The sequence below is a fragment of the Apteryx rowi genome, unplaced genomic scaffold, assembly GCF_003343035.1.
Source record: "Apteryx rowi isolate R43461 unplaced genomic scaffold, aptRow1 scaffold_264, whole genome shotgun sequence".
Classification (NCBI taxonomy): Eukaryota; Metazoa; Chordata; class Aves; order Apterygiformes; family Apterygidae; genus Apteryx; species Apteryx rowi.
In genome coordinates, this window is record NW_020449019.1 from 369,071 (window position 1) to 396,121 (window position 27,051).

The 27,051-nt window shown below is 43.4% G+C and overlaps 1 protein-coding gene across 1 annotated transcript in view; it reads right to left on the reverse strand.

Moving 5' to 3' along the window:
- The window catches only part of CYSTM1 (cysteine rich transmembrane module containing 1), a 31,160-nt gene extending 4,455 nt beyond the window's left edge, over positions 1-26,705 (reverse strand). The window contains exons 1-2 of the mRNA XM_026067871.1: positions 26,608-26,705; positions 14,284-14,531 (exon numbers count right to left, since the gene is read on the reverse strand). Coding sequence (XP_025923656.1) covers positions 14,284-14,512 — 229 coding nt within the window. The 5' untranslated portion in view covers positions 14,513-14,531; positions 26,608-26,705. The remainder of the gene's footprint in view (positions 1-14,283; positions 14,532-26,607) is intronic.
- Between the last annotated feature and the right edge of the window lie 346 nt (positions 26,706-27,051).

The window sequence follows — 27,051 nt, forward strand, 5'->3', positions numbered from 1 at the left end:
TCCAGAGTGGGAAAGAAGGGAGCTGTGCCCTGCACTTCCAAGAGTTAAGCTGGTTTAGCAGAGTTGCCCATACAGTTTTGTTTTCCTTCCCTGACCAGCACAGTTGGAAGCAGCCAGACATCCTGACATTTGATCCGTTTGTCCTCCTCAACAGGATGGCATTCTCTCCTGCAGCAGCAGTGCACAACACTGATTATTCAGCTATTGCCTTTCTGCTTGGCTTGCCCCACTGAGCTGTAACAAGAAGCAAACCCTGGCGCCACACAACGCCTTTGTATAAATCCAGTCATAAGACCAAGCTATTCAGGAAGGCAAGCAGCAGGGCAAAGTTACACAGGACAAGTTCAGCTTGCAAGGACAGAAGGAGGTAGTGCATTTCAGGCTGGGAAAAGACATCAGGCTTCTTTCCTGGTAGATACAGGAGCTCTGAACAAGCCGCTGACTTTTTGGTGTCTTTGTTTCCTCTGAATAGAGTCCTGTTATGATGAGTGAAGTCAAAGTGCTTATCAAGTGCTCTAAGAACCCTGGTTAAAAAGGTGCCATGTAGTCGTTCAGCAGGGCAGAGCACAAACTAAAATGACAGAGATGGCTAAGAACTCCTTGCCAGAGTGGGAATATTCATTCATCCTCTCCCACCCATGTTCAATGGGGAAAGATGCTCAGCAGCTCCTACCATCCCTCAGAGCAAACAGTCAAGTGTGCTTTTCCCACTGCTGCTCAGGAAGCTCCTGAACTGGCTCTGTTTGAGCCCTGAGACAGCACTGGTTTCTAACAGTCTGCCACGTGCAGTTCAAGTTGTCCTACTTCAGAGCCATAGAGAGCTGGACTGCAGCTGACAGACCATTGCCATACCCCGAACTGGGGTCCACAGTGCCTCAAGGTACCCAGAACCGCACAAGAGGAGGCTGGGGGGATGTTTAGTGAAGCACTGGATTCCCAGTGATTGGGAGGCAGCAGGCTGATTTTGACCTCTGGAAAACAACAGCAAGAGCAGATCCCACTAAACTCACTTTAGAGTAAAGTCCTGAGTGAAACCCAAGGGAAACCTGACACCATCCTCAGCCCCCAAAAGAGCTCTGCAGTGTACAACACTCACAAATCTGGTGGGCAGTGTAATGTTACAACTGCTCAGGGATCAGTGTCATTAGGCATGTGCCTCACATCTTCAGATCATGGCAGGCAGGTCCCATTCTCAGCCTTTAAAAAGCTCAATCTTATCTGCTCCAGCAAAAGAGCTGAGGGTACGTGCCCTGTAAGCACTGCTCCTCTTTCCTGAGGATTAAGAGACAGGAATTTTACAATTTGAGTGCAGGCAGATCTAGCTAGCCAACTTCTTCAGCCAGCCAACCTAAAGGGCAGCCACAGCATCCTGCAGGCACCTGCTGACAGGGGAAGACCATGTCACTGCCATGCAAACCACAGGCTGGAGGGCAGTTACTAGCTTCAGCCACACTAGCCAAGCCCAGCTGGCATGGGTAGACAGAGCAGATTAGGTTTTCAGTATTGCTGTGACACATTAAGTCACTTCAGGTCAAGGATATAGTAGTGGAAACACCAACAGGGTATTCTCAAGGCTAAGATACCATACAACAGGTTTAGCCAATTCTGCAACTTAATGAGCTGTTCAGGTATCTCCCACTTTACATTCCTATGAGAACAGCCGCTATTCTCCACCTCACAGCAGCTCTAAGATGAAGATGTGAAAATAAATACAAGATTGAAACAATAGATCTGAGGCAAGAGCAGAACAATTACCAACCTCTCAAGCTAAGAAAGAGCACTTTTCATCCAGTGGAGCTGAGACAGCAACACCCTACCTCTTCCACCACCCTAAGCACCCAAAGCAATAACTGTCATTGCTTTCCTGATTTAAAGAGGTTGACTTCAGACAGAAGAGCTGCCATCCAGTTAGGTGTAGTTTAGTGCTAAGCTTTTGTACATTCACTAGCTGCACAAGACAAAAATAGAAAGAACAGGCAGTGCAGTCTGGTGTTGAAGAAAGCTATATTTGTAGCCACAACCAAGACATCATTCAGAGAAGAGATCTAGAACTACTGCCTTTTATTGCTAGAGTTAAAGCAACACAGCTTTCCAGTAACTCAAGAATAAGCTACCAAAGAGCAATGCTAGCAAGCATACAAAAGACAGCTGTCAAATGATGCACTAACACTGCAAAGTCCATCATCCCACACAAACCAATATTTTGCTGATTAGTTGACAACTTATTAAAAAATAGTCAAATTGAATTTCACTGCAGACTCTGCTGCTAGAGGATGTTTCTATATAATTCTCCTTCATCTTAAAGCAGAGTTGAAATAGATGCCGACCAGCACAATTTATAGCAAGCTGCTTATGACTGGAGGCATGCAAGAAGAGTTTGCCTCAAGTACTTATGATTAATCCATTAGAAGTTTTAAACTACAGCCAAGAAGCATCTAGAACATACTGACAGGACTTAAAGTGCTGTTATGAAACACTTGCTGAAATATTAAACAAAGTTGCTTTTCCAAATTTGGGCCTGGGCAATGGGAGATAGGCACTTCTATATGGCTCAGCTGATTCACATCATTACATAATGCTTCTCAGCACAGCAGCTCACAACTGGGTCAAGACAGCAATAAGCTTAGCTCTTCCCCTTCAAGTTAACATCTTCAACTATCTGTTCTGCACTTCTGCTTTCACTGGTTGCTATATTGCAAAGTCTCTTCCAAATCAAGTGGTTGATACAAAAGCACAAATGCCCGCTAACAATTCAGGGCAAGATGGGGCAAGAGAATGAGCAACTTTGGACACAGCAGGTAGGAACAGTAACTGTATCAACACCTTTCATGGACTTGCAACAGATTTCAGGGAGGTGTACCTTTCTGAAAGAAAGGGTGACATGGCATTGAAAAAGACCAAGTCATCTCACCCTGTTCTGCTAGAGGCTGAAGATCCCCCAAACCAACAGCCCATTTATGGCACAGGCACCTTTCTACAGAAATCCCCTGCAAAACAGCACCAGAAACTAAGTGCACAGCTTCTCCCATTCAAAAAGAGCAACTGGAATTGCCAACTGCCAGATGAGCATCTTGTTACTGACATAAGACTACAGAATATTCCTCTGCCACCTTACAAGTCTCGTTTTCTGTGAATGAGCAAAATATTTGCTTTTTCTATAGCTTTTTCCCCACCATGTGAGGAGTAAGCTACTTTGCCATACTTATTCACTCAAGTGTATTTTTAAGGAAAGCCCCAGAGAAGATCCACTTGAAATAGATACATTGGAGAAGTCATTGTCTTCCACTGCAGACTTTCTCTCCCAGAGAGAAGAGCCTAAACAGGGCAACTCTCAGCCATGGTAAGTGGAACTGTCATCAGCCAATGCTTAAAACAAAGCAGGAATCAGTTTTGAGAGGAAATACAGTTCTCCCTGAAAGTTTTCAGACTTCATGAGTATCTGGGCAACATCCTAAATTAAAGGAAAACCCAACCTCTTCTTTATAGCTTGATCATTTCAGTCTGAACCTTCATTAACGCTTCTGAAGTTGTAGCTCTACAGCCAGTACCAGACATTGCCAGTGAAATTTAAAGACAGCTATATGGTATTAAGAAGCTTCTCTCCCCCTAGCTGAGTGTGGGTCTTGTACAGAAGATAAAAGCAGAACAGGTGAAGGCCAGCTGACTATTCATTTACAGCTACCAAAGTGCATAGTCCAAAAGTTTCTCCCCTTCTCCCCAGTCTTAACGGCAACAAGGCTAGATAAACTGTCCTCAGCTGAGTCTCATTAAGCTGGAAACACTGTATACCAATCCTCTTATTTGGACACTGAGGAACTGAACATAGGCTTCAAGAGCTAATACAAATACAGTGATGAAGTACCCAAGGAAATCAAGAGTACTTGGAAGAACTGTTTAGTCATTTTTCCTAGTCTATGAATTAGCACTGCTTTAAATGCAGAAAATACCCTACAAAGTGTGGTAAAGGGTAGCATAACAAAACCCTAAGCACCTCACTCATTGCACTAATTATTCTTTCATTAGTAAGTCTTGCACAGCATGTTTTTGGATGCAAGCCACCCAAGTTCTTCCCAGTTCACTTCAACCAGCACTTTCACCAATATTCTATCTCTTCTGCTGTTTTCCATTAGGAGGGTTCAGGTCTCCTACTGCAATAGCTTTGCCCAACAGAAACCCAACTCAAAATGTGTTGATTCAAGAAACTGCTGTTTTTGTGTATTTTGTCAGAATCTTGAATACCTCCAAGCTAAAGCCACCCAGTTCAGATGTACTGCAGCAAGCCCTGCTAGGGACTTTATTAGCTACTTTGTGCCTCTTTCTGTCCAGGGTCAGACTCTCTAAAGATCTCTTATGACATGCTAAGGTTCTTCCCATGATAAGCATAAGTCCACAAGCACTTTGGGACAGGCTGTCAGACAGAATAGGAACAAGGGTGACTACTCCCAGAGGCTCTGAACAGCAACCAGTTTTAGACTCCAGTTTTAATGCTTCCATTGATTTTTCTGAAAAAAGATGGGACAGGGAATAAGACGAATAGACTCTCCCATTTTCTAATCAACTGTAAAGGCTGCAAATCACAATGAATCATGCTTGCTATGAAAGTGGTAGCACTCCCTGTAATCATATAGTACCAGTCTGTACAATGCAATGCAAGTAACAACTCCTACTTTGTTTTTTTTTTTTAAACAAATACTACAATACCTTGTTATTTCACGTAGTCTGCTTTATCTTAAGCATACACATTTTGTTTCTGCTCATACCTAATTGATGTGTTAATCATTAGCTCCATGAGGAAATGGCCATCAGCAGGACTTTTCACCTGGTTTGGTGTAAGCTGCAGTCATGACCTTAGGCTGTAATGTTACTTATCCCAGTGCTTTACCTGATCTACCAGCACTATGGTACAATGATAAAGGCTTTGGAAATACAATCAGACTATCCTTTCCCAGGGCCCTAGCACAGACATCACATACTGCTACAGCATAGACTTATCTACACTGAGAACCCCTTAGAAAGCATACAGTGACTGCATCTGAAAGCCCCAAAGAGCTCTGCCAGTCATTCTGCTAGTTTTGCTGCACATTACTGGCCTAGGTATTTCAGGTATGACATTGAGGCAGACAGCTTAGAAGTGAAAGCTCCCTTCAGGCAAACCAAGTGGCTGGTGCAGCCAAGAACTCAGCCACCCAGGAAGCAGCAAGGTGCATGCACACCCAGGGACTGCTAAGCTTGAGCACCAGCTGACTGCAGTCTCTTCCTTCTTCTTAAGTAAGAGAAAAACCAAGAACTCATGAGGTTTGCCTCTTTAGCTCCAGATGCATCCTAGCACACAGACCTACTCTGCATGCAAACAAGTTGCTGACATTCCTGGCTGCATATAGACTTGTTCTATTGAGGAAGACCTGGAGTATGCAGGAGGAAGCAGCAGTAAGCAGTCTACCAAAAAGTTGCCACCGCAGACCAAAAACTCTTCCCATGGTATCTAAAGAACTGTTTGCCATAGTGACAACTCTTCAGAGCAGAAGTATGCATTAATACAACAGTTTTCTCCTCTGGGAAGAAACACACAGCAGAGAAGGGACCAATAAGCCTTTTCCCACATGTGATTAAAATGGTTTTTAATCACAAGCCTCTTCTGCACCAAGAGCTCTGTTTTTACTTGTCCAGCCAGCATGCAAGAAATCATGTTTAATACTGCATATCACTGCTTTAATATTAACTTCTTAAACAATTAAGTACAGTCTACAACAGATTGCTAAGTCAAATCAGTCCGTATCTGGTTTTAACTTCAAAACATTCTCACTTCAATCTTTTTTAAAAGTCATTCCATTCAGGACTGAGAGCAGAGAAGAACAGGTTAGCACAAGAGCATTAATGGCAACCAAAGCATGCAGAGATGACAGTGACCAAAACCAGTGTTTTAGAGCCCTCTTTAGGATGTGCACTCTAGATCTGCAGACCCAGCACTGTAGGAGGAAGGAATACCCAGCGCTGATCTCCCTACACAGCAACAAGTCCTTGAGTAGATCCCGAGGCAGCAGCAACTGTGTGGAAGAAGAAATTGCACTAGCAGGGAACAGGGACTTTAGGGCTCTGACTAGAGCTTTCATAGTGACTACCAACAAGACTATCTGCCCCATGCCTTCTCCCTTGCCCACAAGACCTCCAAGGGCAGAGCCTGGGCACAACAGGTCTGGCCAACAATTCCCTTGGACAGAAAGGCATTTATTCTTGCTCCTCCTTGGGGATATTTGTTCCTGCTTAACAGCTTCAACCCTGTCATCACACTCCCTCCCCCACTTTCCATCCACAGCCTTTCCTGCCCAAAGGTTTTCACTGTGTTCATATTCCCTCTACCTACACCATATTCAAATTTCAGGAAACACCTTAGCAAACTCCCAAAACAGATACCCGTCAGAACCAGACAGAAATACAACAGCCTACCTCTAAGCAAGAGAGCTTCCAAAGTTACAAAACACTCTCAGCAGGTTTCATCATCTCCAGCTCTAAATATAAACAGCTCTACTGCCAAAGCTACCTGGGCAGGGGGGAACAAAAGCAGTAAGCAAGCAAATGGCCAGTAAGGAGTACAGTTAGCTTCACTTGCAAGTCACCTGTGCCACCCAACAGCTGTTGCTGACTCAGCCTAGATTTCAGCTTGTCCTCAGACACAATTAAACTACCACTGCTGAATCTGGTATCATTCTTGCCATCTGCTCTCTTCCAGGGCTGTATGACTATATCCACTAAGGTAGGAGAAATCCTGCCTTTCAGTTCCTGCAAGTCTGAGGAGCTCTTACAGTCCCTAGAGAGCTGTTCTGACTTTGAGGGAGCTGAACACACATTTCAGGGAAATTACTGTACAGGCATGCCAAGTGAGTACTTTCAAAAGCCAACACAGCACTGGCTGCATTTCACACAAGGGTAAAGTGGTTCCTCTCTCACATACTGCCTTTGCTCCTAGCACTAGGATAGGCCTGACCACAAATGCTGTACAGAAAGTTATCTTACAGCTGAGCTCAGGGCTTGGAAAGAAGTTAAATTCCTCTCCCTGAGCATGTAAGTATCACATGTATCAGAGATCTCTGAGATCAGACAGGGGCCATAGGACACGATGCTGATCAGCATTTATGGGGTACAAGTGTCCCCAGGAAGGATTCAACACCTCTGAAAAGCAGGGCGAGAGGCACTTCGAGGAGAAAAGTATACCTTAGAGTAAGTACTCAGGCTCTGCAGGACATCAGCAGGCACTGGTGATCTCTCCAAAGCCCTACAAAGCCCCTGTCAAAGGTTAAAAAGTTTGCATAGACATTGTTTCATAAGTAGCCAACTTCCCCCCAGTTAAAAGGTAGTGAAATTCAGGGCTTGAGATTTCAGTTCTCTTCTAAACTGCAGAGACAATTCTGAAATTTATGGAGTTTGAGAACTTCCTCTGACTTTTTCACAGGGAAATTCTAGTTCACTACTTAAAGCAAGGAGGCATTTTCCACCTAGTCACTTGTAGGGGTAAGAACAGCACATTCCTCAGCTTGAGTCAGTATTTTCTACTGACCTTCAGCATCATTCCCAGATTTAAACAAGACCTCACTTGGAGTTTTACACAGCATGAGTTCAGTCTTGCAAGGGGCTTGTAGGAGGCTTCTGGATGACAGACTGAAAGGATGGAGTCCACTTTTAAAGCAAATGGAACATGTCGCAGTGAACAGTTGCTCAGAGTAGCAAGATCATCCCTGAGCAGTCTCTCCAGCACTCAAGTACTACAACCTGCACAGCTGCTCACAGTGCTGAAAGTGTCCTAAACAAATTGCTTCTTACCCAAGCTAGAGAGAGAACCCCAGGCAACAGGGATTTTCCAGAATGGCAGCCCCTTTTAATTCAGTTAACTATGTAGCCAGCCTCAGCCTAGGTTAGCCAGTTTGTATGAAGCATGTTTTCAGACACAGGACCTGAATTACAAAATCTTTTTCTTTGCATTGAATTCTTCTCACATTATCTAGCCCTTAGGGGTGAAAAGCATTTAAGGTCAGGTGTTTCAGACATCAGCTCTGGGACAATACCGTTTGCCAGCAAATGGCCCAGTGTTTGTTCAGTCAACTGACGTTAGCCAGGGACCCTAAGTAGTATGATGCAGTAAGCTCACCAGCTTTCTAATGCACACTGTAGTATGAGAAGCAGATAAGAGAACAAATGACAATGTAGTTATGATAAGAGTTTTTTTGCCAGGACACTGACACAGGCTGTCTGGAGTTGCAGGTCCTGATGGTACAGCAACAGTTAGAGCAAAGTATTCCAGACTGCTTGGAAAGGATCAATATACAACACAAAGCCTGCTAGAATTGCTGCAATTCATCCTCCAAGTAAACTGCTGGAGAAGGCTCAAATAAACAAGCTTTGAGAAGCTTAAACAGAGTGGCTATGATCCCCTCCTTTCCATATGGGCCCGGGGAAAAACCCATACCTCTATCACAAGGCAGCGTCCCTGTAGCTAGGTGACCTGTTTATTCTTGCAGCTGGCCAAACACTGGGAGGCAGGCAGAATCACTGTGACTGTTACTCTTATCACAGCTGGCTTTGCTACAAGTAATCAGCTTGCAGAAATAAGATTTCCACCCTGTAAGTACAAAAGGTCAAATGCAATACTGAGCTTTATTTGCCTGCAGTTGGAAGGAAAGCTGCTGACAGAGCCTGGTTCCTTTAGTACAGTGGAATAGCCTCATCCTTTATGTTGCTATGTATCAACAGAAAAAAACTGAAGCTGAACAGATTACTAATATCAGTGAGTTCTTTCAAAATTAGTATGCTGCTCCATACTTTGGCTCATTCCACTTTTTAAAGCAGGCCATTAATGACAGCATTACATTTCGGCCCTAATTTATACTGACAAGAAAGTACCTGCCGACCAGTCAGCAGATATTCCAGTTTCCTTATGCCAGTCAACACTGAATTAATTCTACAACGAGGAAGAATTGGTGGGGAAATAAGGTATTTTCTGGAAATGTTTTCCTCCCAAGCAAGCCTTCTGCAGCTTGAGAAGGCCCACCAGTTTCTTATGCTTTGTTCCACACAGATGCTGTGCTTGTACTGTTGCATCTTTCCCAGCTATGTTCTGGTACAGGCAAGTTCTCTTTAGCTACCCAAAGCTTTTTGTGACACCAAACAGTAGATCTACCGTGTTCCAGAAACTCATGTTCATGGAAAGACATGAAAACAGAGCCCTTAGGTTTTTATAGCAGGCAAGATGTGAACAAAAAACAAACAAAAAATATCAATACACATCAGTTCAGAGCCAGGAAGTTGGATCAGATATCCTAAGGGATAACAACCATCAGGCTCAGCATATAAATTATCAGTTGTAAAGGTCAAGTTGTTTACTTCTAATGAACAACAGCCAAGACAGTTATGAGCCCTTGCAAGATGTACAAAGTATTGTTTTTACAGAAGCTTGTCTTGCAGTAGCCTGTGCAAGCCCTGAAGCCAGCTATCAAAAATGATGGTCCAGCAAATAGACTGCTTGTTTTGAGGCATGGCTGTCATGCCTCCTCTGTTACCTCGAGAAGTCACCAACCTTTCCAACTCACTGCTCTTCCACCTGTAAAAGAAACATATATTTCTGAAGCCTTTCAAACCTAACAGTGTTGAGGATTGAGGTAGCTAAGTTAATTGTGGGGACAGCACAAACTTGCATATGCTAGCCTCCATATGCTAGCCCCCATTCACCCTAGGAAAGGAAGCAAAGGGCCACCAGCAGCTGTAATCTCCTCTTCTAGAGTGCTATAGCAAACAGAAGTCATTTGGCCAACACCACTATAAGACAATGCATAAATAGGAAGCTAATCTCTGCAGTTCAGACACTCATCATTGTTAATTAATCTTACAGTCCAAAGCAGAATATACTTGTTCTCCTTGTTCAGCATTGTTCTAGCCTGTACCTTCCTTCAATGAGACATTCTTTGTTCTCCCATTCAATATCATTTAAACGATGACAACATGCTCCCTCATATCAATTTCTAGCCAAGTCTTTGCTCACTTAAAAGCAATAATTTCCTGCTTTCCAGACAAGGTTTTGCCCACCCTTGCCAAGCATGACCCCAATAAGAGTGACTAAACTCTCTAGTCATGCAGGGCACAGGAACTTTTCTGCTGATCTGGAGCAGCACAGTTACAGCACACAAGTTTGCTTCCCTACTTGCCATATGTCATGCAGAAATAGTATCACTTACAGCAACACTGTGGATAGTGCTGTTTAGTCTGAAGAGTCCTTTAAGATGAGCCTTTGAGACAAGGCTTACCTCAATGTTTCATGAGCTACTGAGCAGTGTGGGTGACAAAACTAATACTTGCTAAGCTTAAGCTGTTTCCCTACTACATCCCAGGTGCAGTTTTTTTATATAGAAAATAAGCCAAATGAAGATTTTTTTTTTTTTAAAGGACCAATTGAACGGGCTAGATCCATTGCTACTCTTGACAGGCTACTGATCCTTTGATTAAAAAGAATGCTGTCACCTTGAAATGCCACTTTACTGCCAGGTTTTGAGAGCACATATACATGAGGCAGAAAATGATCTTTAGATCCAAAGTGCCTCAGCAGTAACCCAGTTAATCTGAAGACTTATGTTATAATGTTTGAACGGACAGTATTATTTCCATCTGTGTGATCCACTCAGGACCAAAATGTAATGCATAATTAACTATCTCCGCATGTTAGCACACCAGCTACAGTCCATAATGTAACAAGAGCTCACTTTGCAGTTTGTCTACACAGAAAAACAATTTAAGGCATATTTTTAGAGTAGAACAAGTTTCCTACTTAGCTTTCAATGTGGACACACATTTGTTCATAAATATTAATGCATTACTTTGAGTAGTTTTCATTAGATTAAGCAAAGTCATCTAGGAGAGCAAAACATCTGTTCAGAAAGGAAAGCATCCACACAGTAGCTCTCCCCAGTTAACTGTTTGAAAACACCACAGGAACTGACAAGCCACATTAAGTCATGCCAGATCAGCGCACTAGACTGTAATGACTTGATTAAACTTACACGTCAAGTTGACATTACAGGTTGTCACAAACAGATACATAACATTAGTATAATGATTTTTTTTTTTTTTAAACATTAGCTTTTTAAAGAGACATCGGTTTTGTATTAGACACTCCTGGAGGTCATCATTGTACCAAGCTCAAAAGAAGCCTTCTGTCAAAGCATCACATTACAAAGGTCAGGTTTCAATTTGAAGGACTGGCCAAAAAGGAGCAAAGGGGAAAAGGGTGTTTAACAGAATGAGAATCAAGAAAAGGAAGAAGCTTTTGCAAAAAAAATAAGTTATAGCCTTGATTTCATTTTAAACATACTAATAAATGTGTTTTCACATTACATTTACATAAGCAAAAGTCAGGCAAGTCTGACTCCCAAGTCAGATCTAGAGACCACATGGCCACTGTAAAGTCAGTTTAAAAACCTGATCTACTGAAGATCATTGTTTTGTGGGTTAAAGTGTCTTTAGTCAGAACTGCAGTTGTGTTAGCTTAGGCTAACACAAAACTGTACCCTTTGCAGCATAAGCCTGGGCTGTTACTGAAAGATGTGCTCAAACACTTAGCTACTTACTCTCTCCAGCTTAGCAGCCTATTGCTTTTGCTGGTCCACAGGTTTGTGAATGCAGCAGAGACCTGGTCTGAACACAGGACTTTCAGCCTAATCACTTCCCTGATGCAGTCTGACATGGGATCCTTTAAGCATTGATGCCGCAGTCCTGGCTCAAAACCAGACTGCTCAAAACAGCAGTGCCTCTCCTGTCAGCTTCTGCTGGCATACCTTTCTGACTTGCACTAATCAAAGGAGATGTTTTGCACAGGAGAATAAGATACCATTTTCCCAAAATACCCAGAAATGCCCATTAGCCACTCCAACATTTCCCAGGGAAACCCCAGATTACACTTCAATTTTATATGGTGGTGAAGAAAAGCATCTCCTTGCTGCTACTTCCTCCTGAAAGGCAGGCCCTTGAAGCCTTCACTCTTTTACAGAGGAAGCTGAGTATGACTTGCACTCATTCATATTCCTTATCATTCACACCAATTGTTTGCTTCTTTGAATTGGGGCCTCTGGTTACACCCACAGCAGAAGATTCCCAACACATTCCATCAGCTATAACCCTAGTGAGGCTTATATACACTAGCCCCAGTAATTGAATCCAAGTCCACTGTTTTAGCCAAGCATACTGAAAACAAATTCTTGAAAATGGCCGCTCCAGTTTGGCTTGTCCATCCATCTTTGTCAAGGCTCCTTTGGCTTCAACATAGCCCCAAACTCCTACTAGGAACTGTCTCAAGTTCCAGCTTCCCTAAAGTGAGGGCTTTGAACAGACCTTTGTCACAGTGTGCTGCTGAGTCAGAGAAATATGAAGTGATAGAGCAGAGATGAAAGTTCTCAAAACACAGCATTTGTTATAGAAGCAAACAAAAGCATATATGCCCCTGTCCTGAGATGGCTCCAAGGGCTTTAAGGAGCACTTGTTTACCTCCTTTTGAAAGGCCCCGTGTTTGACACTTCAATACCCTGAGTCTATGGCAGCTCTAACATATGGAAACTTTTCAGTAAGTGATCTTTCAGGCCTGCCCCAGCCACTTTAATAGTGCACTGTGCTCCCCTCAATGAGAACAGCTACCCAGCAGTAGTCATGAACTCAAAATTGCAACTTTGCACATGCAAGCATATGTCCCAAGCAATTGGGACAACAGTATGTGGAGAATTACATCAATGAGCAACAGCCAAGGACAGCCTCAAGTAGTAATAAAGGCCTCAGGGGAGTTGCCACTTCAAAATTGTCAGGACTGGGACATCAGCCTCAGACCCATAAAGTCTTGATTACAGTAGTACCTAAAGTGCTAGTGCCTTGCATAGTTATAAAGCATTAACTCAGATTTTCATTTGAGATACATTAGTCTCATTTCTTTCCATTCCCAATTTAGTCTATCCATTATCACACACACTTAACATTTCTTCCTGTATGCAACTCCACTCTACCTCCAATACAAACCCTGATACTTCTCTCCTTCCAGAAAGGAACTCCTATCTGTACCCTAGTCCCTGGACAGCACCTCTACCAAAGTGTTCCCCACATCCTCTCCTGCAGCATAGCCCCTTTGGAAGCTCTAGCAACATCCTCTGGCATCCCAAGGCAGCCAGAACAGCTACAGTCACCTAAGGCTCTTCTGAACTGCTCAGGACTACACGTGATATTCACTGCAACAGAAGCACACAGGCAATGATGGTGTCTGGCTTCCCAGGCTGGATTAGTACCTTTTTCACTGAGGAAGGCTGAAATAAGGCACTTAAGCTGGCAGGACAGCATGAATCCCCATGCTGACTGTGAGAGGGTGAGTAAAGCCCTATGATACATAAGAAGCTGTACTTCAAAGAGATTTTACAACCAAGGCCTGTGGAACATCTACTAAAACCAAGCTGAGTAGAATAACCCTGGTCTCCAGGTAAGCGTCCTTACCAGCAAGGCAAGGAGTTCACAAAATAACTACCAAACCCTCTTCTTCCTGATGAGGAAAGGCAGGGACCAGACCAAACCTTGTCCAACTCTGACAATTTGAGGCTGCACCAAGCACCGCAGTGAGCTCAAGAGAGCTGTGGGTGCCAGGTTAAACCAGCACACCGGATTATGGGGAACTGGCACACAGAGACAGAGCATCTAGCTGCCAAGGTAGATTACATTGTTCTCCTTCCATCCCCCAGAAATCTGGGGTTTTCACAGGAAGATAACAGTTTCACAAAACAAACAAAAAACCTAAAAGCCTAAGAATTACTTCACTGGTACTGTTAGATCACCCAGACAGATTTTCATGGGCTGAAGAAAAAACTATGCACATCAATTCAGTAGGAAATATATTCTTGAATATTACTAGCTTTAACTATCCAGCTTTTGGCTGAAGTTTTTAGTCAACCAAGGGACAGGCAATGAAACAGCTGGCAAATCCAAAGCTAGCAAAAAATGGGTGTAACAACCTCAGCATAAAGATTCCCTTCAGGGATCAGCATCAAGGGTGTTCAGCAATATCTTTCAATAGCCAGAGAACCATTAGAGACACAACAGCAAAATAAAGCAGGAAAACAGAGCTATAACCAGAATTGTTGCTTCCAAACAGCTTTCCGCCACACCAACTCTGTTTAAGGCCAGAGGCTGGCAACCACGTTACTTCAAAAATCAACATGTACTTGTGTATTTGCAAGACAAATGGTCACAATTACACTGCATCATTGCTGTGAAGCATACCTGTGTTTTTAGGCCCATCTGCATAGACTGGTCCTGGAGGTGGAGGTGCGTTTTGCCATCCATACTGCGGATAACCTTGATAGCCTGGTTGACCTGGCTGATATGGCCCAGTAGGCCCTGGAGGATAACCTGGGTATGGGCCTGGAGGACCACCTGGTTGTTGTGCATAGGGTGGGTATGGAGCAGTCGGRCCTGGGCCAGGGTAAGGTGGAGGATTTTCGTAGTTCATGTGGGATGTAGAATCTGTCCTGCAGCAGAAGGAGAGAAAAAAAGTTTCTTTGCTTTTGCCTGCTTCTTCCAAGGGCATATAAACCTCAGTTCAGACTACTCTCCCAAGGGTCTCATATTCAGTTCAAGATTAACAGACTTCAAAACATCTGGTCAAGCAGTGAGACTTTTAACCCTATATTGTACAGGCAGAAACTGAGTTGAAGCCATGTCACTTAAAAGAAGTCACTTCAGCATAGCAGGGAAGAAACAGATTTGCTGATTTCCTGAGTCATGCATTAGCTATTTACCCTAAGATATTTAACAGTCTTCCAGCTGCAAAGAAAATTCCTCAGCTTCCACTCAAGTGATTAAATTGCTTTGGAGAGAGATTTAGAAATGATTACTTTGCATTTCTGTCAATATTAAAAAAGAAAAGCATACAGAAGTGCAGCCTACCACAGACATGTCTCACAGTCTGGGTGAGAGAAAGAATGAACGTATCTAACTGAAACGCATTTTATTCCGAAGTAGAATATTACACTTCGCCTGGCAATTGTTACAAATATTAGAGCAGACCTCTAAAGGAATATTGCATATGAATATTTCCTGATGACGTTGTAACTCAACAAATCATGTATTCTTTCGATAAAATGCTCGTAAACTGTTAAACAGCCACAAGCAATCAAGATCTTGGGCTCAGCCTCATTCAAAAAAGCAATATTGAAGAGACTTCAGAGACTTGAAATTCATAAAACCTAACATATATCATACTCATGCTGCAGCTATCAAGATACAAGACCATCACCAGAATACTGCAATTTTAACTAACCTCTAAGTAGCATGACTGAGCAAGACATTTCTTACATTAGATTTCCCCAAGCTTCTCTCTATTTGAGAAACATAAGAACCATCCTGATTTAAGTAGTTTTATTCTGCTGTTGTCCTTTTGCCATGATAGGCTTTAGAAGAGAGTCACCATTTTCTTGTATGTTATATACCCCTTCCTACACTCCACAAGCTTCTGGAGAAATACCAGGAAGATTTGCTTCTGCTGGCACAGAGCAGGAGAGGTATGGCAAGCCTCACTGACAAGCAGTCTGTAGGATCCTCTGGAAGGTGTTGGAAAAGACAAGCAGCTGGGCTAGGCTGACCTAGATGCTCAGTATACTGCATTAGCTGTTAGAGATGTGCAGATTTCAAGGCCAGAAGAGACCATTAGCATATCTAGTCTGAGCTCTGGCATGACACAGATTAATGATTTCACCTTCATGACTCTACAGCAAGACCAAAAGTCATTTGCCCAGCCAAAGTCAAGTGAGTCAAGGTTTTGAGCTATGTTTAGCTGCCGCAATCCTTGACTTAAGTGTTGAACTGAACTTTGTTTATGACTTGCTATTTCATCACCTCAAAGAGCTGACTGTCCCTCCCCAAGGAAGGATCCCTAGGTACTCTCCTTATTTACAGATTACTCCTGCCTGAATTTCATTAGCATGTTAGCATCTGTATACATACTGTAGGGCTCTCTTACACAGCTCTGTTCCATTCTCAGCCTATAAGAGCCAGTCTGATTACAACAACTAGGAGAACATTACAGACTCAAAACAATTCCACAGACATACTTCAAGGTAATAGGATTAATGTCCCTGCTATGACAATACTGAAAAGCATTTGAATCTCACCAGGCTGGGTTTTCCCAGACCTTGCCACCCTGCAGTTTGTCATTCAACTGAATTACTTCTCATGCTCTTTTTGCTATGCAGACCAAAGAGTCATAATTAACTGCTAAGGCAGTGCTGTTACCTTTCAGATGACTATTTCTTAATGCCTTTGACAAGGGTTTTAACTGTTAAGCCAATGCCAGTCATTAGAGGAATTTTGTTCATTTTTTTCTGCCTGGCTAGCCAGACCACTTAACTGCTCATCTGAAAATGGACAAGCAAAACGGAAGTTTCACTCGAAGCTCCTTAACCATTTTACTGCACTGCAACTCTTCGACCAAGTCTGCAGCAAAGGGAATCTTCTGCAGAGAGCCAGTGAGATGCAGTTACCCAGATGCAAAAGACTGCAGAATTAGGACTTAATGCAGCAGCCATCCTTGGTCACACCTAAGGTTCATCTAACCCAGGAACTCATCTCAAAATAGTGGCCAAAAGCAAGCTCCTGGGGAAGAACAAGGCCAGTATATATACACATGTGCGTGCACAAGTGTGTATATACAAACTTACATGTACATAAACACACACAGAGCAGACTAACCATTTGGTACCCAGTGTGCACCAGACAGCATCCAGGCCATTAACATCTCAGGGTAAATTTCTCTGCTGTGAGTTTGTCCAATCTCACTTGAGCCCACATACAGTTTTAGTGACCATGCGATGGGGCAGGCGTTTCCAACTGGGGTGCTTGCAGGAAGTAGGGAACATAAATCTGTAGTGACTCTCAGGATTTTATGGACCCATCAGAATGGGGAGGAGGCATGTGGCAATTCCCTTTTCCAGGCTGAAGAGTCCTACCAGCTTCTCCTCATGCAAAAGCCAGTCCATTCTTTTGATCATCTTTTTTCTCCCTTGTCTGAAATTCTCCAGTTCTACTATCTGCTTTAAGTTTCCATGACTAGAAGTACATACAGTATTCAAAAGCAGCACACCACAGACTGAGTGTTTGTTCTTAAATCCTTAAGAATCCTTAGGGCTCGGCTTGCTTTAGTGACCACTGCTAAGCTCCAAGAAAAAGTCACATTCATTACTTCAGTTTTCCAAAGCTCTCTTAAGAGAAGGGTCAGCTCAAAGCCCATTTTCTGTGAAGTTCAGTGAAGTTCTGTGAGGTCTTCCCTTCTGCACCTTCACATGTATTAATTCATTTATCTACATTTAATATCATTGCCATTTTAGTGCTGTCACAAGACTTAAGATGCTGCAATTCTTCAGTTGACTGTGAACTCATTCAGGCAGTGAATGACTTAAGTTCAGCTAATGCACTGCTCCCTTTCCAATTTTTCACAATTGCATTAGACAGACTAGAGTTTCAGGGATCTGCACTGATGGCATCCCCCTACTGCCAGGGCTAATCATTCACTCATTCCACTGTTCCTCTTACCCATGCAAGCAGCTTGTCCCTTACCCACATCTAGTTTCCTTACAAGCACCTGGTATAGGACCATACCAAAATTTTTTTGGAAAGCTGTATAAATGCCTGTGGAACCACACAGGCTAGAAAAATGTCTTTGCAGAAAGACCTTTGGATTGGTATCAGCAGTACCAGGCTGTACGTGTTAGAGCTTAGACACTACTGAGCATGTACAGTAAGATGAGAGACTGGCTAAGACTGATAGCTGTGGTGGATAAGAAAACTGCACATAAGCAGTTCTGTAGAAAAGTCTGAGAAACTGGATACAAGGAGTTAAGAGTTCAAGTCTAGTGATGGTCTGAGCAAACAGGGAAATGACAGCATAGTAAACAAGAAAGAAGACTGGCAAAGAGCACTGGTATTAGCAGCTTTGTTTTAGCCTTGTCAAAATCTAGTTTTTTAAACAGGAGATAGGTTTGGAGTGGAGCTAGTAACTGAACTTCTGCTTGTTAACACTGGGGAGGGGGAAGAAGGACTGATGAAAAAAGCTAGAGAGAGTCTACTAAAATCTGAGTAGATGTATGTCTAGTAAGGTCAGAGAACACAAGAGGACAGTGAAGGAGGTGAAGAATGAGATTAATGCAATTTTTTTCCTCAAAATTAAATATAAAATACCAGCACTGAGATTAGGCAAAAGCTGCTGGATGTTCTCTTGCACTAACAGTTTCAGCAGCAACTGTACCAGAGATTAGTCTTCCTGTTCATTACAGCTGAACTCCAGAAACCTAAAGCATTCAGCAAACCCAGAAGGAGGTTGTGGAAACTGGATTGTCCAAAGGTCTTAAGTGCTACTTCTGTCTGCTTTCCTTCAAACTCTTCCTCTACTGCGAGGGTCAGGCTTCTTAGAGTAGGCTTTGTGCTAAGTAGCATTCTCTAGTATGTTCTTTCCTCTCCTCCACTTCCAATGCCAGTTATTGACTGTCATGCATATACTTTTTTCCTACTTACTCTTTTGAACTGCATGACAATATTTAGATTTTATAGTCTCATGGAGTCACACATGAGATGTTTACTAGCCCTATTTATTCACCTGGGTATATGTTTGCCAGCCAGGGCCTTGCATCACAAAGCAGATATTTTTCAGAGACATACTTGAGCTCCTGTCAAGGGCATGTAAGCTTTGCTGTGGGTTCTCACCCTAACCAGTAATTCCATGCTGGCTGTAACCAACACTAGCTCCTATGAACTTGCATCAGGAGTCATACCTGTGGGTTTCCCAACTAGCACCTCTTGCACACAAAGCTCTGAAGAAAGAGGCCAACATGTCAGTAGAGCCCTGTTTTTCATGGCAGTCCAGGAGATTTCATTAGGAGGAGTTAGTATAGCAGGAGTTAGTATACAGTCTCACCTGAAGTGAAACTTAGTTTAGTACTAAACCCAGCAAATTTTAAGATATTTTTGATGCCACTAATCATTTGTCCAATTTGTTGCTGGTTATCAGAGAAGTTACAAGCACATCTGAAGAGAAACACAAAACTATTCTTTCCCATCACCCTCAAATTAGCATTTTTGCTAAGAGATAAGTTACTTGGTATGTCATTAAGTTTCCCTAGCTATCCTTGAACTCATTTGTTCCATGAGCAAACATTGTTTCCCCTACCCTAACAGAAGGGTAGGATTTTTAAGCAAGCAGCTTACCCAGCCTACAGAGGCTGCACACACTGGCTTCCCTAAGGTTGGGGAGGGTGGTGGTGGTGGTGGGGGGGGGACAAACAAACAAACCCCCCCCACTGAAATAGGAGCTGCTGCCAGTCAGAGATCTCTCTCTCAGGACTATGAAAAGGTGCAAGTATGATGCTTTGTATACATGTATATATTTTTGAACCTGCCCGGTTTGGCCATCAATACACCTACAGAAGTCAACACCCAATGAAACTACTACAGAAGTAGGGAATCACTGTTCCTTACTCACCTCTTCCTGTATACTCAGGATTTTCTCTTCTCCAGGCATCTCTCCCAAGCTGAAGGTTCTGCTCCTATGGAGCCTGTCCTATTCCTTAATCATTCTTGCCATCCGTTACCATCTTTAGCTTTACTATTTCTTCAGAAAGAGTGACTAGACTGCACAAAATTCTGCTGCTGCAGATTCACATCACAGCAGCATTTTGCTTCCTGTTCCCTTCCTCGCCAACTCCTAGGACAGCATTGTACATCAAGCCAAACATGGAGCTCAGGTTTCACTGTACTAATCACAGCTGCAAGTTCCTTCTGAGAGGGAATAGCTAATTTAGAGCCTATCATTGCACATGTATAGCTGGGACTGTTTTCCTTCTCACACACATCACTCCCTGTAGTACCAAAACACAATCTCTCCCACCATTTCTCTCACCAGATACCAGATTCATACACAAGTCTGAGAGCAGCTTTAGTTTCATCAGTCTTGGAAAAAAATTCATCAAGCACAAGCTGCCACCTGTTTACTCCTTTTTACAGATCAGTATGTGGTGGGACTCCAGCAGCAACTCCCTCCCCTTATGAAAACTAGCCACTTATTGCTCCCCTTCACTCTTTTAGAGGGGTTATAAATCAGCAAGATTTATCCTTATCTCAAAGGATATCCTAACCATCAAGGTTAGGAAATCACTGGGAAGGAATTTTTTTCCTGAACTAGTACTTCATGGTAGCCTCATTTCTACTGCCACCTGAGATTGCCATCTCCCTTGGCAAGAACAGCCCTGCAGAAGCACAGCATGAGTGGTAGGACTTTTGATCTGAAGATAAAATTAAGTGGGTGGGGGAGGGGGGAGGGAGAACACACAAGAACAAAGAGAATAAGGGAAAGCACGACGGTAGGAAGGTTTTTCTGTTAACATGCAGAATCTCCCAAAAAGGAGCCTTCACACCTTGCCAAGACAACTCAGTTTCACTCCCTACCCTCCTCCAAAAGGCCACATACAAGGCTGGCCTTCACAAGCACCTCTTTTGAGGTCAGCATACTTTTTGAATTTAAAGAGACTAGAAGCCAGTACAAATTTGCTACCACATATTGGCAAAGACTACACTGCTCCTTGTTATCTCAGCAAAAGAGAAAATAGTATATACAGAAGAGCTATCTATATTTTTACATCTCATTTGTAAAGAAGAAACACCAGTCTCTACAGACAGTTGCCTGCGAGTCAGAACCTTCAAATCTAATCTCCTATTCAAATGGATCAGTTAAATAAAAAGCTAGGGGAGGGGGTAGGGGAAACAACAATCTAGTCTGTGTAATGAAACAAGGTTAAAACCCTTCTATTGCATAGCAAACACTATAAGAAATAGCTTCCTGAAAGCAAATAGGAATTAATGAGTTTGAAAGCAATGCAGATCAGTCTAGAATGTCTAGACAATTTCCCCTGCCCCCCAAGAAAAAAATTAGCAGATTTTAGGAACTTTAGGCAACAAGTTTGTATTTAAGACAGCAGATCAAGCACTGCATCTCATATGCTGGTGTAGTCAGGAAGAATTACATTTTGTGCATGCTAGATACTGATTCAGTTTGCCTTTGCACAGACGAAGATGGAGGATATGGTGAGAGGCATAGATCCTGAGAATGGCAACTGGGACACACTAATGCAACCCACCCCCTCCCATGCCTGCAGCACTAGGAAGTAGTTTTCCAATACCGAGCTCTAATGGAAAGTACATTTAACATCAACAATCCAGCTCCTGGCAACAAGCCTAGACCTTAAATTACATTAATATGAACAGTATCCAAATGAAAAAAAGCACAAGTGGCTTTTAAATGGCCCTGGTTCTGTGTTTCCCTCTTACCAGCTTCTTTMCAAGCTCCATTTAGTGATTGCATCAAAGGTACATTAAGGATAAATAGCAAGATATTCCATTTTGCTCTATTCATTTCCAGGAAGAGCTTCCACCCAGGTTTACCCACTCTGCCCACCCACTTCACTAGGCAGCATTATCAACCTAGTTAAATAGATGAAGTTCTTGTGCTGTCTATTTGTTCTATCAAAAGCCTCCCCAAAATATTTTACTTCAAAACACATGTTTAAGCAGAAGTGAAAAGCCCAGCTTCATACTACCAATGGAAAACTAGAAAATGCTGCTTTGTTCAAACCAATTTCATTAAAAGGTCACCTGGTGGTATACAATACTCCATAATGGCCAGGAAGTGATGGACTTCCTCAGCTTTATTCAGATGATTGCCAGTCATTTCCTAGACATCTTGGAAGCCATCTGAATGACTGAAGCCATCAGATGAGTCAACCCTGCTAACTGAAAAACTGCAAGTTTGGATCAACAGGCATTTAACTTTCACAAGTTCCAGAGCTAGTTTCTCCTCCCAGTACCTCTGCAAGCCCTATGGATATCTGAAGTTTTCCCAGCTATGCAAATGGAGAATGCTCCCGATGCATGCAAGACTGATGCCTGTGTCCCAGTCCCTTGTTTTCTGTCATGCCTTCTGGACAAAACTCACCATTGGCACATGTTTCCAAGATTATTTTGATTTCAAAACCCAAGGTGTTGATTAGTGCTAGAGGGTCTGATGTTATGTTGACAGTATTTGCCTCAGATGAAACTGCCTTTGTAAAGCTTAAAAGTCACAAGATCTGTCCTTGCTGCTCTGTCTCAAGAGGACTTTGCAACCTCATGCCCATGTGGGTTTGAACACCAGGATTCTCCTGCTGCAGAGAAACTTCAGTGTCTTGTCAGTTATGAACACACAAAACCTCTTCAGAAATACTACTCTAACTGCCTGTTTTTTTCTGCTTGCAATGTGTTGTCCACTATGTACCTACACACTCCTCAGGCTGCAGAAACAAAAGTGAGAAACTGGAATAGCTGCTCGTATAGCACAAAAACACACAAAACCAAAGCACTGTTACTGTTATTATATGAACTGCAGTTTTGTGGGGAAAAATCTTCAGGTTTATCAGATGGCTGATAAAAGGTTAGAAGAACATACGGCTTAACACCAGAGACCAACAATAATGAAGTCAGAAAGCAAAGAACAGATCTTCCAAAGGTACAAAGCTTGGTGCACTCGATACTGACAAGCTGAGGTTCAGCAGTTATATAAGTGGCTGCAGCAAAAAGTATGAAAAAACAGAGGACTTTGGAACTCATTGCAGATATGGGCATTAATAAATTATTTCATGTTCTGAGTACTTCTTGTGCAACATTTTTGTTCAAGTCTTTGCATACGTGCTACATTATATATATTCTTATACATTTCTAGAAGTATCTCTAAAATACTATGTCCGCATTTAAAGAGATGCATTAAGGCAGTTTTAAGGTGCAACAAATACTAAAACCAAGAATCTCTGAAGACACCTGAATGTCAACAAAAGTTGTACTAGAACCTGCAAATGATGGTTAAGGTAAGAATTTTTGTTGGTCCAACTGAAAGCAGAATGAAAACAGACAATATAGCTCGCAAGAAAGTTAATAAGCACTTGTTAAGATAGATAATATGTTTGTACTTGTTATTTAGATGGTGTTCTGGCAGCATCCAGTGTTCCAAATGGAACAACCTCCCCAGTACTAATAAACTGATGGGGGATACTACTCTGACTGCATGATGATTTCTTACCATCTCATGTGGTAAACACACTGAAGGGCAGCATACAGCTTCTAAGGCACAGTAAAGTCAGTGTATGTACACCAAAATAAAAATATTTTTTCTACAGCTTCATTACTTCATTACTCAAAACTAGACTTTCCTTACAGGCTGGAAAATGGAGCAAGACAGAGACTTTTCCTTATGCCTTCTCAGTTACCCTCCTCCTGCTTTTCTGTACCATACTTGCAGTTGTAACATGATGCTTTACTTCAACCCATAAGAAAGATGCAGGAATCCTCTTTAATGGCAGCTTGTCACAGGATGCAAGTTAATACTTCCAATACAACACATTGTCAATAGTTAAACCAATAAAGCCTTTACTTTACACTGTGAGAGGTACAATAGTTATCTTTGCAACACTTCTACATTTCAAGTTGAAGAGAAGCTACTAGAGTTCAGAGAATTGTCATCAATGACTCAAAACCAAATGACACTCCAACAATTAATAATGCTAATGTGGAAATATCTTTCTGATATACAACTGAAAGAAGCAAGAGTTTGAGCTTAGTCATCATGACCACCAGGTTTCACCACTGACCTCAAGGAATACAAAAGGCCAGATATACCTTATAAAGTAGGTATACTCCACAATGCACCCTGCAACCCTGACTGCCAGTCAGCCATTTACTGAAGCATATTGCAGCTCCCAACTTCCTTCTGAAGGAAACCAGAATGCATAGTAGTAGGGATGTGCACACTCATTTCTACACAAGCAGGTCATAGTTGGGACATGCACCCGGTGGCCATGACAACAGAGGGCAATAAAAAAAAGAGGTACCTGCCCTACACCAAAGATGCTAGGCAAAGCATATATATATATCATTTGAAAATCTGGAAGAAAGGGATCTCTTCACATCACATGGTGAGCAAGCCTCAGTAATTCTTCCAGATTGCCTTGTGTGCAATCTAAATCAGCAGATGGCACTATGCCAGAACCTGACAATAACGATACAATCTGTTTGAATGACTCATGCTTCTTACTATCTTTCTCTATTCCCAAAAATGACAGAGTGCTATTTTCTACTCATTGAGCCATATGGTGTCAGTTCAGAATAGGAAATTGAGACAAAGTACACAAAACAGGAGAGTAGAAAACATCAATATTGAAGGCGGGCATTTGAACATTGCTTATTCAAGTTTAAAACTCCCACTAGAAGTTTTCACCACCCCTTGGTAAGTCTACAGCACATCATCATGAGATTTAGAAGAGGTATCTGGAGAAACAGAGACCTGTTTATTGAAAATTTGAAGTTACACAAGCTTGCTCCGCCCTTCTACACAGAGTAACATATTAATCTGAACATGCTCAGAACTACCCCTTAGAGCAAACAATTCCTCTGTTTACCATAAATGCTGCCCCTCCAGAAAAGCCCCTACCAACCCATCATAATGCTACAAGCAGCAACATCTCTGCTTATGTTTACAGAAGCACTTCAGATTTTTTTGGAATAAAAAGCTACTGCCAGTTTAAAGTATAATATGAACTGACTACTTGCCTAGATGCTTGGGAGACACATGGCAGCAAAACACCACAGCTGTTTCCTTTAACTGGCATTGGGGGTACCACCTGGCAGGACCTGCACAGCATATATGCCCCTCGCCCATGTTGGGAGCCACTCATTTACACAACATTCCTCTGTGCCTCTTAAGCCTCTACAGTGAAGACACCCACCAGTGTCTGCAGACTATCAGTTACTGCTCTCAAACCTTTTGAGGAATGACAAATCAGTATTTTAACAAAGATGGCCTTTATTAGAAATGAAACGGGCAGGCAGTAACAGACTTAAAGTGCTGCAGAAGTTTCAGTACTCAATAAAAGTAATACTCTGCAGTGCAGAAGATTATTATCCAACATACGCATTAGTTCTAGACCATCCCTAAAAAAAGCACTGAAATATAGTCACTATAAGTCCCAGCATTTTATGCCTCCTTTTTAGTCTATGTAATATAGTAATAAGATTCTTATTACCAAGTATTTCTAGGAAGAGCCAGTCTTTTTTATTAGAAAAACTGATGCAGTAAAAGCATAAAGCAGTTGGCAGTCGCTCAGCACTATAGTTTTAACATACCTACATTTACTAAATTGTAGAGATTTACAGCATTTAGACAGCACAGATAAACCTTCTGTTTATACAAGTCTCAGAAGAACAGAAGCCCTAGCAAAAGGGGGAAGCATCAAAAGCAAAAATGCATTTTTAATTTTCCTTTCAGATATAGCTAAACATGAATCTGGGATGATGGAGACAGATCTTAAGGCTGAACCAGACAGAGGTCTCCCATCTTAGATCAGTATGGCAAGGAAAATGAATGGAGCAGGCTCCTTTTCTTTAATTCTCCTATTTCACCAAGACATTTGATTATGCAAATGAAGTCTCTCATGGCTATAGGAACAGGAAATGTAAATCCAGGACAACTACATTTAAGCACAGGGTGCAGTATTACTGTTTTTAACTCAGAGGACTGCTAGCATACTTATTGCTATATGGTATTAAATATGCCTAACTGCTTTGACCACTAATTTGCCTTCCTCTTCTCTCCCCTGCACCCCCATTACACAGACAAGCAGCTGCAATAGGGAAGTACTGTTCTCCCTGACACACGCCATAGATTGCAAGACACCACAGTGGCTTCACAGCTACATTGGTCCCTACAATGAAAGCTTCAAAACGTTTAAAATAACTTTTTGGTAAACAAAACATAATTATAACTGGCAGAAGGGGGAGGAACATTCTAAAGTAAGCAGGACCATTACCCTGGCCAACAGAGGGAGATTTCATTGTTTAATCACCCCTTTTGCCCCAGAACAGCATCTATTCTCATCTGAGACCTCAGAAGACTTGTGCTGCTGCCACCAGAGCAGTCAGGCCCATTGCTGGGCCCTTTCCGGAGGCAAAGGCTCTCCTTTTCTCTTTATCCTGAGATGTTTTGCTCTTCCTTCTCCTCAGGAAACAGCAGCATGTCTCCCAGAGCAAAGGCTCCACACCTCTGCGGGCAGCGTGGGGTGGGGGCGCCCGCCAGGGCCATGTCCCAGACCCTCCTCCCCCACACTGGGCTTCCCAGAGCCGCCCCACAATCCCTCCACTCCCCGCTCCAGCTTCTCTCCTACCCTCGAAGCCCTCCTCGCCACCAGCCCTTGGGGGAAGGCTAGGGCGACTCAACCCCACACACAGCTCTCACAGACCCCTCCCCCCAAGCTGCTCCCAGCCCCACACCAAACCTTCACAGGCCCTCCCAGTCCCCCCCAGGCTGCTCCCAGCCCCGCTCTCATAGCCCCGTCTCCCCCGCAGGCTCTCCCAGCCTCACACTATCCGTCACAGCCCCCTCCCCAGGCTGCTCCCAGCCCCACACACAGCTCTCACAGCCCCGCAGGCTGCTCTTAGCCTCCCTACTGGCGCGAGACCCGACCCGACCGGCCCCGCCCGTACCTGAGGCGCTGCCCGTCTCGCGCCGCCGCTCGCACCTGCTGCGCCCCTCCACCGCTGGCAGTGACGTCAGAAAGCAAGAGGAGGAGCCAACCACCCGACGGCTAAATAAGAATCGGGCCGGGAGGGGGGAGGGGGGGGACGTCACGAGTCCGTGGTTATGTGCGCGCGCGCGCGCGCCCCGTGGCTACCCGCTGCGCGAGCTGCGGAGCCTTCGCACCTCCCCCGCGCCTGGCCACTCAGCCAATGGGCGCGAGGCGGGGCGCGGCCCCGCCCGGAACCCCGCCCCGCCGGCGCCCCCTGGCCCTGCCCGCTGCAGAGCCCCGGGCTAGGCGCAGGCCCAGCTCGCCCTCGCCCGGCCGGGAACAGGCCGGAGGCGCCGCGGCAGGGCCGCCTCGGCCGCCAGGGACCGCGGGGGCTGGGGCTGGCTGAGCCAGGTCCCTCAGG